The 14,258-nt window shown below is 39.6% G+C and overlaps 2 protein-coding genes across 2 annotated transcripts; both read right to left on the bottom strand.

Moving 5' to 3' along the window:
- Nucleotides 1-126: 126 nt before the first annotated feature.
- On the bottom strand, nucleotides 127-2,521 carry LOC148931580 (uncharacterized). Its single transcript, XM_089063429.1, has 4 exons — nucleotides 1,963-2,521; nucleotides 1,623-1,898; nucleotides 988-1,533; nucleotides 127-677 (listed from the first exon to the last, which is right to left on the bottom strand). Exons 1-4 carry the CDS (start codon nucleotides 2,413-2,415, stop codon nucleotides 333-335), a joined length of 1,620 nt encoding a protein of 539 aa, XP_088919555.1. The 5' UTR covers nucleotides 2,416-2,521; the 3' UTR covers nucleotides 127-332.
- A 5,330-nt stretch (nucleotides 2,522-7,851) lies between these two features.
- LOC125219224 (cytochrome P450 71AU50-like) lies at nucleotides 7,852-9,671 on the bottom strand. Its single transcript, XM_048121141.2, has 2 exons — nucleotides 8,763-9,671; nucleotides 7,852-8,614 (listed from the first exon to the last, which is right to left on the bottom strand). The coding sequence occupies exons 1-2, from the start codon at nucleotides 9,657-9,659 to the stop codon at nucleotides 7,997-7,999; spliced, it is 1,515 nt and encodes a 504-aa protein (XP_047977098.1). The 5' UTR covers nucleotides 9,660-9,671; the 3' UTR covers nucleotides 7,852-7,996.
- Nucleotides 9,672-14,258: the final 4,587 nt, after the last annotated feature.

Genomic DNA, 14,258 nt, shown 5'->3' with positions numbered 1-14,258 from the left:
CAACACCCTAAAATGATTGCGAAAAGTAAGACATATCAAACATGAAAGACAAAAATATCTATGCAAAGTTCATAACCATAAACTGTAGATTGTTATGCTTACGACAAACGAAAGCTGGATCGTAGATTCACTATAAACCTGACAAAAATCATCACCAGTCTGCCATCCCCATGGGGATACCATGTCCAAAAAATCAAAAACCACCTGAAATGCTAGGCTTCAATCGAAGTCCGTAAAGTTCAAAGTTCATGACAAAACAAGGCAGACTGCACGTGATTTTCACAAAATGAAACACAACACCACAACAAAATCCCACAATGACACCCACAAGTTTAATCTGCGTTTCTGCGACGGCCACACCTCTGAGCCCTCCTGGTGACGCTTATTGGACGAGGTGGACCTGCCGCTCCTGCTGTCCCCCGAGTAGGCTGCCCTCTCCCAGCTGCTGGTGCTTGTCTGGCCGGAGCAACCCGCGGTGCGGCAGTTGATCGACTTGAAGATGGCCCCGCACCAGATTGCGGCTGGCTAGAAGATGCTCCACTCCTTTGACTAGTCGGTGTCGGTGGTCGAGGGTCGTTTTGACAGGTTCTCCTGTTGTGCCCTATCTGACCGCATCGACTGCACGTGATCAAGGTTGACCGCATAAGTTCTTCGACCCCATTCTCACGATATTGTACCTGTGTTTCCCAACAAGCAAAATTATGGTAACTTAGTGGCATTACCTGATTTTTGTAGCATAACATAAGTACCTACTTATCAAATTAAATGTATCAACTGATTTTGCTTTCATTTAAAATTGGAAAAAAGTGGAATCAGATGTGAGAATATCACAATGATGTGGCATCAGTTAAAGGCTATAGGAGTATAATATTGCAAAACTTGTTTGGATTTCACTTATTTGCAAGAGGATAGAAAGCATGCACTTATTTCTAATTAATTTAATTACTACAAAGATGTATCTGTATTATGGTAACTTAGTGCTCATACCTGATTTTGTTCTCTTCTAACCTTGCGTGGGCGGCCACGTTGCCTTTTTGTGTTAGGGGGAACCAACTCGAAACCAACTTCCGACGATCTAGGCCAATTTTCCATCCCGTTGATAGGATACAAGACATGCTCGTAGAGGGCAGTCATGCGGATCCGTGAGTAATACTCAGACACATAATCTGTGATGGAATCGCCGATCTTCAAAATGGAGGCTGCCGCATGCACACATGGGATACCTCTGAGTTGCCAAAGCCTACACGTGCATTTCTTTGTTTGCAAATTCACCACAAACTGACCATAAGGGCCAGTGACTTGGTATTCATGCTCACCGTTCCACAACGATCTCCACGAGGTCGACTCTGCGGCTGCTTTATCAATAATCTCCTTGATCACAGGAGGTACCGGGAAATCATAGTTCTTCACCCACTGACCTCTGATCTGTATGCGCTCCAGCTGCTGTGTTCGAATCTCCTCCAGCATGGTTATTATTGGCTTCTCTCGAGCAAGAACAATCTTTGAGTTAAACGTCTCACACATGTTGTTGAGCTACATGACGTGTCACGTATTAAAATAATTGACAATGTGAAGTCAATATAAAGGAATACCTTGTACTGTACTTGCAGTTAGTAGGTTACCTGTGTATCACAAAGAGTGTGCTCAGAGAAGAAGGCCTTAATCCATTTCTCCTTCGGGGCAACTCTAGTCAGATACTGGTGTGCATTTGTGTTGAACACTTGCATTGCATCCATATTTTGGTCAAACTCCACGACCGTTGTGCTAGATGAAATCCCCCACATCCTCTTCTTCAATATGTCTCCGGAGAAGCGCTTCTTGTAGTTGTTGTACATATGTTGTACGCAAAATCGGTGTTCGCTTTGTGGATATTTTTCACCAATTACCATACCCAAGCCCTGCATAAAGTAAATTGAAATAAATACAAAATTTATACTTCATATACAATAGAAAATGTTGTACCTTTTGTTGGTCCGACATAAAAACATATCTAGGAGGATTAGCCGATATATCCAGATCCTCGTCTAGGAAATCCAGAAACCAATGCCATTGCTCGTAGCTTTCGGTCTCGGCAACTGCCCAAGCTATTGGCCACCATCCATTGTTGGGATCGATGCCGATAGCGGTGAAGAGCTGACCCTTGTACATCCCACGCAAGAAACATGCGTCAAGGAAGATTATTGGTCGACAAAAGCGTTTCCATCCAACCTTCAATGGCCCTAAACAAATATAAATCCTACGGAACCGAGGGCCAGAGCTCGAGCTCGTTCTTTCATCATCGTAGTGTATGTGGACAGTTGATCCAGGATGCGTCCTCAATAACTCCTCCTTGTAGTAAAAAAGTCTCTTGTACTGATCCCCAATCTTTCCATAGATGCCTTGCAGTGCCGTTTCTTTAGCCCGATTTGCCTTCATTCTGCTGATAGTTGATCCGAATTGCTCATCTACACATTGTCGAATAGCTGTCAGTGGAATGTGAGGGTTCGCTTTGATCTTTTCTATGAACCGTTGCCCTAACCACTTCGACGTGATCCATCGATTATTCCGTACCCTGGAGCAAGTGAGCGAATGTCTTCTATTCATCGTCTGTACAACATAGTCTGTCATGTTATGAATGGGATTCTTCCTGAAGTAAACGAACCACTGACAGCCACGTCCAAGGCACACGGCTCTTAACCTTTTCCTGTTATTGACCTTGATGTGGATATCCCTCTTCGACAACACTGAATACTGTCGGAGTGTCTCCCTAATGTACTCTCTATCACCGAACACATCCCCAACACTCCAGTCCGGCAAGCCATCAGTGAGAGTGAATGTGCGACAACGAATATTGGTCCTACGCCTACCTTCTTCAAGATCAGTTGTGTCATGTAGATCGGTATTCGCCAAATCATTAAGCATGTCGGCTTCTTCTGCCAGCTGCCACCCATCATCCTTCCTTTAAGTAATTTTTGCTGAGAATGATCTCTTCCTCGTGGTTTTGGAGGCATTCGAACCAGATGCTATTAAGGGACCGCTTGGGTTTGCAGAAGTATCTACTTCAACATCAGTACTTGCCCGGACTAGCTCCTCGAAGTACGAAGAAAAGAGCTGCTCGTCTCTACACATGTTGTTGACAGATATGACCTGGACAACATCATCGTCTGAATCTTCATCACTACCCTCGTTGTGTAGAGGGCAATCTTCCCAACTTTGAGGCGTCTGGGCTTCTAATCCCACTATGTTCTCCCCTGCTGCAGCTAGGTTTTCCTCTTCAACTTGGGGTCTGCCCCCGCCCAAGTTATCATCTAGAGGAGCTGCATCGGCCAAGTTTTGCGAAGCTTGAACATCAACTCCGCCAACATTCTCCTTCATCTGTTGCCCTGCTCCACCTTCAACCCAATTTTCAAGGTATTGCTCCCAATTTTCCCAATTTTCTACCAAGTTATCAATGAACGAATACTCATGTGGTTCACACAAATTACACAAATTATTCAAATCGGGTCTATACACTTCATTCTCGGTTCCCAAGCAACTTTCCACTCCACTGCCTGGTGCATCGGATGATACTTCAACAGGCTATACCACATAACGTAACAACACAGTAGATACCTAATGTTAGTACACTCATCAACTCCTAGTAACCACTAATTTCATAATATTAAATACGATACCCACTTTATAACCAACTGTTTCAGTCTGTGGGGCTGGTTGAATTTGCACAAATGATTCCTGTAGGACTTGCTCCTCAACTTGTACATTTGGTTGTGACTGTGCAGGTTCAAATGGAACATCAGTAATTTTCTCTACTCTATGCGCTGCCACACGATGCTACAAAAAAATTTAAATGAAGTTAGTACACCCTAAATTCAAAAAAAATTTAAAGGCAGTTGGCTGAACATCAACTACTTCAACTACGGTTTCTTGTAGGGCTTGCTCCTCAAATGCAGGCTGAACAAATGATTCCTGTAGAACTTGCTCCTCAACTTGCACATATGGTTGCGGCTGTGCAGGTTCAAATGGAACATCAGTAATTTTCTCTACTCTATGCGCTGCCACACGATGCTACAAAAAATTCAAATGAAGTTAGTACACCTTAAATTCAAAAAAAAAAATCAAATGCAGTTGGCTGAACATCAACTACTTTAACTACTGTTTCTTGTGGGGCTTGCTCCTCAACTTGCACAGATGAAGGTGTATCAACTAGTGTTGCTTCGGGATGTAAGGTTGGCCGATCATCTCTCAACTACAAAAAAATGCAAAAGAAGAGACAGTTAAAATAAATTTCAGTTTAAGTTCAAAAATAATAACACATGCAGTACCCAAAAAATAAATTTCAGTTTAAGTGCGAAAAAATAATAACACATGCAGTACCCAAAAAATAAATTTCAGTTTAGGTTCAAAATAATAACACATGCAGTACCCTAAATTCAAGTACCTGTTCCACAGTTGCACTAAATTCATCCATCAAAAATTTCAAAATTCTTGATTCATCTACCTCTTTCTTTCTCCATTCTTCACGTGCTTTAGCCAAACTACTCACTAAATAGTCTTCGAACTCTACATCCTGCTCATACCACTCAAGCAAAGGTATTCCAGGATTGACCTTCGCCTTCTTCAGCGGCTTCTGTTTCGACACAACCAGAGGGGGCTCGTCGATTTCCTCTATCACTACACCCTTCGACTTAGGACTGAAATAATCCTTCATATATGCCTCATGGTCCTTATGCTTTCGGGCTCTCGCTTCAACTTCGGTGATCTCCAAAACATAAACATGCACAATTCTCTCTAGTTTGTTAGCCAACTTTTTGAATCTCTTCAAGTGTTCCTCATCAATAAGTGGTTCGAGAGGATGACCAACTTTAGTGCCATGACATGCTTGATTGTGGGAAGGATGGCAGTAGTAGAACTCACAAATGTATTCTCTGCGATAACCTAATTTAAGCACAATGGATGACAAGTCCAGCAATTCGAATTGCCGGATAGTACAATTATCCACATAATTCAACATACCCCCTACATATTCTTCGCCAACAAATATACCCCCATGGTGAACGGCCAAACTAAACCTATCAGGCCTTCCAGCTGAGTGACAATGAATGTAAAAAATCATTAACAAACAAATCAAGTAATACCCCAATTCAATGGAAAAAAAATTGCAACTGGCGATGCCACTACATTCCTTCATCAATGAATTATATATAAAAAATAAAATAAACTTGAATAACGTAAAATGTGTATGTGTTACTCTAACCACATGACTACGGTACTGATTTCTTGATATATAGGGTAATAATATGATCACCAAATGCAGATTGCAGAAACATGAAATGCTCAAGATTCTATGAAAAATAAGAAAAAATGACAACTTTTTGCATTCATAAATCCATGGTGCAAAAAAAAAAATTCGCAGTGCCCAAGAAATGCGGATGAAACAAACATTGGAGCATTAGCTAAATTCATGGTGCAAAAAAGCAAAAGAAACAACAATTAAAAAACCGTTTAAGACTCACCAAAAAAAAAAAAGCCGTTTAAGAATAACAAAAAAATCAGTCATATGTATATAGATATAGAAAAATAGTTGTTCACTTACAATTGCAGCTACGGACTAAACTTTTTTTTTGCCCTCCTTTAACTTTGTTGCCAACACCAATGCCGAAGGGGAAACAAATATTTACTATGACTGTTGAATTTAAGATTACTGCAAAATCGAGCAATGAAACCAAAAAAACTCACCGTATTCATTTTTCGGGTTGAATATATTCTGTCCACGACCACGGATGTCCCACGTCTCCTCGTCTACATCTATTATATGCGGAGCTTCATAGCCAACCCCGGAGCTAGAAGCTTTCGATTTTGAAGACGATGCCCGCCCTCTTTTCTTGGGGGGCATTTCTCACCGTTTAACGTCAATAGCACAACACCGACGGTCGATTTCTTCAGTCGGCCGGACGTCAGATTGAGTGGAAGGGAGGTAGAGTGAGAGTGGTAGATGAAACGGTGGAGGTTTTAAGTGAGAGAGTGAGAAAGTGAGATGAAGTGGCATGGTGGAAGGATGTCTAGTGAAAATGAAATTGTTGACGTGTCAACCATCCATTGAAGTAAAACATAAGACAAAAATAATGTTACTGTGCATGAGATCAAATCATCAAAAATTCGCTCCTAACACTTTGCATCAAATCTTCAGAAATTCGCTCCTGACACCCTGAATATCTGCAAAAATCAGACATTTTTTATTTCCAAAATTACCCCCATCTACCTAATTTGTCCTTACGGGGTAATTTGGGGCGAAATTTATGCTAGGTACCGAAATTGTGATTAATAGATACCATAAACGATATAAAATAAAGATCAGGTACCGTTTTCGTGCGAAAGTGAAAGATCAGGTACCATTTATGTAATTCACTCTTATAATAAAATGTGAGTAGGAATGAGTTAGTGGAATATGGGGTCCACTACCAAAAATGGTAAAAGTGAAGTGGGACAAATTATGTGGGACGGCCCGAAATGGTATACTGGGTCGAATTATCTGGGACGGAGGGAGTATTAGTTAGGTGTTCAACCTTAAAATGAGTATAAAATAATTTAATAAAAAATATTTAATTAATTTAATTACTTTAAATAATTAATTTAATTAGGTATTTTATTTTTTATTTATATAATGCAATAAGATGTATGTATAAAACACTAAAAAGAAAAAAGAAAAAGAAGAAAAAAGAAGGAAGAAGAAACATAAATTAAGGAGAAAAAGAAAAAAAGAAAGGAAGATAAAATACTAACAAGAAAGAAGAAAATGAGAAAAAAGAAAGAATTGGGAACTAAATAAGAAAAAGAGAAATAAGAAAGGAAAAAAAAATAATCACATATTTGGTACCATTTAATTGAAATTTCCAAAAATATTCTCCATGAAAAAAAAACCACATATTTACCTAGGGTTATTTTTGTCACTGGGTACCAAAAACGATATAAAATAAAGATCATGTATCATTTATGTGCGAAAGTGAAAGATTAGATACCATTTATGTAGTTCACTCTATAAGAAATTAGGGAATACAAAAAATATCCAATTTATGTTTAGAAAACCAACTATAGTTATCTAATGGCCGGGTATTCTAACATAGGGAAACCTTAATAAATACTATAAATAATGGATCGGTAACTACTAATGCATATTGTTATAGAATTTAATTTCATCTCTTTCAGATTCATTGCATACATCATTTAGCTAGTTTAATAGTACAATTAAAAATAATTATATTTGTAGTAAATTTTATTTCACTTTCCAGTCCACCCCCGACTAGCTTCTTCTTAATTTCCACGAATTAGGTTTGAAAATCTAAATTAACTCTTGCAGTTGCCAGTTTAATAAATATCCAAAAAATTGAATATCACAAATCACTATAACCTGACTATATATGTAGCTGACTTCTACCTACAAATTAAAGACTTTTCGTAGTCAAAATATTCTAGAAGTTTACATTTGATATTACTTATTCGTTCATAATTATCGGTTACAATTTATACATTGCAATTTCTACGGATTTGGATTTTCAAGTAGGGAATAAATGCACCACTTTGTCCATCAAACGCATGACCCGTTTACTTCTTTAGTCTTTACCTTTTGAATATTTTTAAGAAACATCTTTTTTTTTTCAAATACTAAAAACACTACTAATAATTCAATTATTAAAATTAAAAGGATTAGCCAAAAAATTACTTCAAATAAAATATACATAATTGAAACTGAATGAAATAAATCATCCCTGCAAAAGTGATTAAGAAATGAATACCTCAAATATGATAAATGGCAAAAAAGTAATTCTAATAATGAAAAAAATGATAAAATATCAAGAGAAAAAATAAGCAAATGAATTAGATAAATTTGTTTGGATTTTGACTTTGATGAATAATATTATGCAACATCAGGGGTCTCGTGGCCAAAGCAAAATAGGAAATTACATATAGGTGGTGTTCGGTTCTGCGATAATAGTGAAATACAATATAATAGTAATTAAAATTAAATTATTTTACTTAATCTGTACATTGGAATTGCTATAAGAGGTTTAGCTCTAGTGATCACCATTCCATATTTTTCAGACATGTCTAACTGATCAGATAACATTCCATCAGGAAGCTCCCAATCAAAGCAATGAACCAACTGCGCCACCACATATTGAACTATCATCAATCCTAATTGCAGCCCTGGGCAACTTCGTCGACCGGAACCAAATGGAAGAAGCTGAAAATCTCGGCCTCGAAGGTCCACATTACTCCTGAAAAACCTTTCTGGAAAAAATGTTTCGGGGTCGGGCCAGACATGGGGATCTCTTCCAATGGCCCATACATTCACAAATACGTGTGTTTTACTAGGTATGTTGTAACCCATGAGCTCGCACTCCTTTTGGGCGGCGTGTGCTAGTAGCGGTGCCACAGGGTGGAGCCTCAATGACTCCTTCACCACACACTCAAGGTACTTGAGACTAGAAAGTTGTGATATGTCCACCATTTGATCCAACCCCACAACCTCTTCAATTTCTTTTTGTAGCTTCTTCATCACTGTTGGATTCTTTATCAATTCCGACATTATCCAATCTATAGTTGTTGCTGTTGTATCAATCCCTCCAATCAACATATCCTTCAAAATAAAGTACAAATCAATATAACATGCAAATATAGGAGTATAACAATTAAGTACAAAAATGAGGTTGATTGCAAGGGCCAGGGTGTTTTGCCCAAAATAACAAAAGCTGATTAAAGACCAATATTGTAGATGCTCTTATTACCAAAAGCACAGCCTTCACATGACGACGGTCAAAGTCAAACCCGGCCTCACCGGAATCCATAATTGCCATCATAACATCAACAAAATCACGGCTCTTCTTCTCCTTCTCCTCCTCCTTTTCCGCGACATGATCATTAATGATGGCATCAAGAAAGCCATCAAACGTCGCGCTGAGCTTCTCAATGCGGCGGTTGAGCCCCTGAAGATCAAGCACCGCCATGGACGGGAAATAGTCCCCGAGATTGGGCTGCGCAGCCACACGTGTGGTCTCATCAATAACATCCTTAAACCCCAACTCCTCGTCCAAATCCCTATCCACAAACTTCCTCCCAAAAACCATCAAACAATTCATATCCCCAACAAGCCCCCCCACTCTAGCACTTACATCCACAACCTCCCTCCCCTCGGCCGCCCGGCGGATCCCCTCCACCGCCACCCCCAGCTCGGCCCGCCTCATCGGCTGAAACTCCTCGATCTTGGGCCCGCTCAGCAGCTCGAGCGTGCATAGCTTGCGCATGTTGCGCCAGTACGGGCCGCAGGGAGCGAAGATCACGTCCCTGTGGCCGTACGTTAGGCGCGTGGTCGAGAGGTAGTGGGGCCTGTCGGACAAAACGGCGTCGTGCGTCTTCAGCACTAGCTCGGCAGCAGCGGGAGACGACACGACGACGATCGGGAGAGAGCCGAGGCGCATGCGCATGATATCGCCGTGTTGTTGAGCAAGGCGGCGGAAATCTTGGTGGGGATTTTTGCCTAATAAATGGATGTGGCCGATTATCGGAAGCCCCCTCGGTGCCGGTGGAAGATGTAACATTATTTTCTTCTTCCTCTGCCATTGTTTATTTAGGAAGTGGAGAAATAATGCTAGTGCTAATACTGCAAGTGACCAAATACACTCCATTTTTGGTAGTGAATAAGTTGATAGTACTGTATAAGTTAATAAGTGATATATTTAAAGAAATGAGTTGATAGTGTTGGGTTACAATTTCACTATCAATCTTGACTTGCTTTGAGATTTTTATTAGTGGGTTTTCAAAGTCAATAGTTAAGTCGTCCAAGGCATTGAATTTTGTACTCCCTTGGTCGGTTTATCCCATAATAGAGAATGCCATAAAATTTTAGAAGATGTTGATTTGTGTGTTAAATAATAGAGAATAATACTTTTTTGATCCGTCATTAAATGTTTCATTTTTTTTTTTTTTTCTGTTCGTCAGCCAATAAATATCTTATTTTAATTTTTTTATATTTTGTAAGTGAACCCTACATTACACTAATTCATTCAAGTCACATTTTATTATTGAATCAATATATAAAAGTAGGTCAAATATTCCACGAACTTTTTCTCCTACTTTAATTTATAAAGTTAAACAATTTCTTAAAACTCGTGTCGGTGATATATGTGACATTTAATTATAGATGGAGGGAGAATGTTTATATTAATGTGACAAAGAGCTTTTTAAAAAAAGAAAATGTTGAACAAACTATAAAAAAAAAAGTGTGATGTCTATATGGAGTAATATGATTTGCTTTTTGTTAGTGGAATTAAGTCGCGTGTGGAAAAAGAATTCTATAATGCACTGAATAATTAAATTTCATTTGTCGCGTAACTTCGTCGAGATGAAGAAATACAACTCACGAGTCATAATACTGCAGAAAAACTAAAATCAGGAAAGTAACGGGAAAGAAAAAAAAACACAGGAACAGGAAAGATTTTGGAAAATCAAGCCATAAAATTGTAGAGTTATATTTTCTCAATGCGACAATTATAGTTAATGGCGGAAAACTACGTACAGTCCAATAGTTTTTTTTTTCTTCTCCTTATTAATAATACTTTCATTTACGGCAAAGTTCACATCTTACATTGAGGGCTCTACATGGAGCCAACAAAGAGTATAAATCCCTATGAAATTAACTTTTTGGTTATGTGATCAGGTTTTTAATATTTGGTGTGAATAATTTGTACGAAAATCTTAAGAGCATCCACGTCCATGCTCTTGCCAAAGAGTATGGATGTCGATCCGGACCCAATTTTATTAACAAGAGCACAACTAGGGGTGGGAATACGGGTATCCGTGGATACTCGACCCGAAAAAACCGGGTATTCAAACCCGAAAATCACTAAAATCTCTATCCAAAACCCGTCCCGATATATTTTCGAATACTCCAATACCCGCCCCGGGTATCCATACCCGACGTATCGGGTACCCAAATACCCGACTCTTTACATATATGTTAATAACTAATACTAAAGTTGAATATTATATATTAATGGAAATATAGAAATATCTAAATTGACTAATGTCTTTAATATTTTATTTATTTGGTAGTATAAAACAGAAAAAAAATGGATCACTTTTATTTTAAAGTATAAGATTATTTAATGCAAAATGACTAAAGCTAATTTAAATTATGCTTAAAATAATAAATTGGATATTCGGGTAATACTCAATATCCATTCGGGTTATTCAATACCCGATATATCTTATATTTCAATACACAATCCCAAACTCAATCCCATAAAATTGGATATTGGATATCCAAAATCCGGCGGATATCATGTCGGGTACGAGTAAATCCAATACCCGATATCCGTATTCTCACCCCTAAGCACAACACTCACATCCATGCTCTTCCGCAAAAACATGCTCAAGGGTCTCACCATTCTATTATTTAATTTAAATATTTCAATTACTAAAAACATTTCTACAATATAAAAATACATTAAAATATAAAAATTACATACTTAAAATCCTAAAAATAAAAAATTACATAATTAAAATTCTAAAAAATAAAAAATAAATAATTAAAATCCTACAAATTAAAAATTACATAATTAAAGGCTAAAAAATACCCCCCGTGGAAGACTAGTTCTCCGGCCCTATCCCCAATGTTTGTCAGAGACCTTGTATCATTGTCCGATGCGCTTCAAGTTGCTCCGGAGACATATTACACGTCTCGGTCATATTGAGTTGAGCCAAGAGGGTCCACAACGAGTTGGTGGGGGGTTGAGGTGGCACAAAGGGAGCGGGGGCGGGGGCGGATGGAGTCGCGGCACGACGGCGGTTGGCCGTCGCCTTCTTCCTTCCTTGCGGCCGGAGTTGGGAACTGCTTGGGCTGGCGTCGAGGCTACCCAAGTTAGTTGCGGCAAGCTGGCTAGCCACCACATCCTCACCGACGTCAGATAGGGATACCGACCTCGACCATTTGCTGGAGGAGCTGGATAAGGATGTTACGCCACCCTTATACTTCTGATGATGGCGCACCTCCTGCCAAGCGTTGAGGTACTTGAACTGTTTGTAATGTTGGGATTGGTAGGTCGCCATGGTGGTAGTGATGATATCGAGCTCCCTCCTGCCGCTCCCTGCCGACCGCTTTTCCTGGAGGTAATACCACTGGAATTTTTGGATTTCTTTGTTGGCTCTGGAGATAGCATTGCGCACCATACTCTCATTGCGATAGATGGTTCTAGCCGGCCAGTTTTCATTGTACCGACGAGAGACGCGCCACCAAAACCTATCCCCGCTTTGGTTTGTGCTAACTTCCGGATCTTCGGAGATAATCAAATAGGCTTTGAATAACTAATCCATCTCCGCCGGAGTGTATCGGGGGCGGACACCACGAGGAGTAGGAGTAGGAGTAAGAGGAGTCTGAGAGCCTCCGCTCCCTCCCGATCCAGGTTTGGGTGCCCACCCATATCGCCCATCGGGGGCATCTTGGTCGTCCACCGGGTAAGGCCGATAACCATCCGGAACTTGAGAACCTTGAATTTGAGGAGGGGCCGAGAATTGCATTTTCGGACTAGGGAATGGTTGTGAGCTGAAACATTTGTGGTTCCAACAGTGGGAGTCGGAGGGGTGATCGCCGAAGCCAGACATTTGTTTTGTAAGAGTGAAAGAATTGAGAATTGATGAGAGAATTTAGATGAGAGATTTGTGTAGTGTGGTGGGAAATTTTTGTGTGGAAGTGGGGGTATTTTCAAATGAAAATGTAAATTTTGGGGAAAAAAATTAAAAAATAAATTAAAAGTGGGGAGAAAACGGATATAATTTATTGGGAAGTGGGAAACTATTTTTTTTTATTTAAATTTTTTTTAAAATTAAATTCAATTTTTTTTAAAAAAAATGAAATTGCTAACCGCTAAGCCGTTGGCCAATACCGTGCCACCGCGTCAGCCTGCTCAGCGACACGGATGTGCTCGATGCATTGAGAAGCGTCATGCCAGCGGCGATAGCGCAACGGCAGACAGCGCGTTGGCGCGCCAACGGCACCCACGCCGTCCGTGCCAGTGAGGAGCTGCAGATGCTCTTATCATTATCATAAAACAATATTTCCACCAAGTCCCTAAGAAATGACCAATATTTGATCGGTGTGAGATTTAAAAATTATTTTGATTTATAAGAAAAGTGAATTGAAAATGTTAGTAAGACTTGAGTCCACTTGCTAAAAATAGTAAAAGTGAAACAAAATATTTATTGAGACAGGTTCAAATAAAGAAATATGAGACACTTGATGTCGTGTCCGCCCTTTCTAAGGATAGAGCCCTTTCTAAGGATAGAAATAACTGTTGATCGCGAGTGGGAGAGGATATAGGAAGCGGGGAAGAAAGGGGAATTGAAGCTATATCATATTTGACAAAAATAAACATAATATATAATTTATTGAGTTATCCAAAAGATGTTTCAAAGTAAACGAGTTTAATGTATCTCGACGCAAAGCGCATTATTCAAAACAGTAAATAGTCTTAGCGGAATCATTCAAGAGAAAAGAATGACATCATATATCAACACCCGACTTATTCAATACAAGATAGCAAGCACATTTCAGAAGCTCCACTCAACACCCATCACGACTCGTCATAGATCAACCTGCGCATAGGGAAAACACATGTAGAGCTAAGTACTTGATATACTCAGTGGACACTGATACGCTCGGATTTTGCACTCTTTTAAGACCATTATTTGGTCCGTTTTGAGTTTCAAAGTTGCATTACATGTCCATTATTTGTATATTTTATCTATTTTGATATTTTGACGTGTTTTGTGAGAAATGTGCAAAATAGAGCCTAAAATGATAGCAAAAAGTCGAAGATGGAAATCTGGAGTATTCGAGCCAGCCAGTGATGGCTAGCGGCCGACGACCGTTGATCCTGTAGCAGTCCGCTTCGAAAAAATAGATCTAAAAAGAAGAACACGCTCAGCGACCGCTGTGTTGTGTGCACTGACCGCTCAGATCCAGTAGCTACGGAATGGTTGCCAGCGATCGCTGAAACAAGTGCAGCGACCTTTGATCGAGAGACAGAAGCTGCGGGATGATTTGCAGTGACCACTGAACATAGTGCGGCAATCCGCTAGGAAAATGCGGAGCACAAATTTTCCCTATTTTCTCTCCATGACTTACCATACTAGAAGAAGAATTTACCATATCAAGGGAATTCGACCCTGAGGTAATAAATACCCCGTCAAGTTTTATCAAAGGAACCTTTTGGTGCATAATTTCCAGA

Source organism: Salvia hispanica, chromosome 2 (genome assembly GCF_029641045.1).
Source record: "Salvia hispanica isolate PSC_SH4W2 chromosome 2, Shi_PSC_v1, whole genome shotgun sequence".
Lineage (NCBI taxonomy): Eukaryota > Viridiplantae > Streptophyta > Magnoliopsida > Lamiales > Lamiaceae > Salvia > Salvia hispanica.
The sequence above is the reverse complement of the archived record's forward strand: the minus strand, read 5'-3'. Positions and strand labels throughout refer to the sequence as shown.

Excerpts from the sequence above, each read along its gene's own strand:
- LOC148931580 (XM_089063429.1), bottom strand. The coding sequence starts at position 2,415 with ATGAAGGCAAATCGGGCTAAAGAAACGGCACTGCAAGGCATCTATGGA. Across the intron at positions 1,899-1,962 it reads TTATGTCGGACCAACAAAAG|GGCTTGGGTATGGTAATTGG; the intron begins GTACAACATTTT and ends TACTTTATGCAG. Across the intron at positions 678-987 it reads TTAGAAGAGAACAAAATCAG|GTACAATATCGTGAGAATGG; the intron begins GTATGAGCACTA and ends TGGGAAACACAG.
- LOC125219224 (XM_048121141.2), bottom strand. The coding sequence starts at position 9,659 with ATGGAGTGTATTTGGTCACTTGCAGTATTAGCACTAGCATTATTTCTC. Across the intron at positions 8,615-8,762 it reads ATGTGAAGGCTGTGCTTTTG|GATATGTTGATTGGAGGGAT; the intron begins GTAATAAGAGCA and ends TTTATTTTGAAG.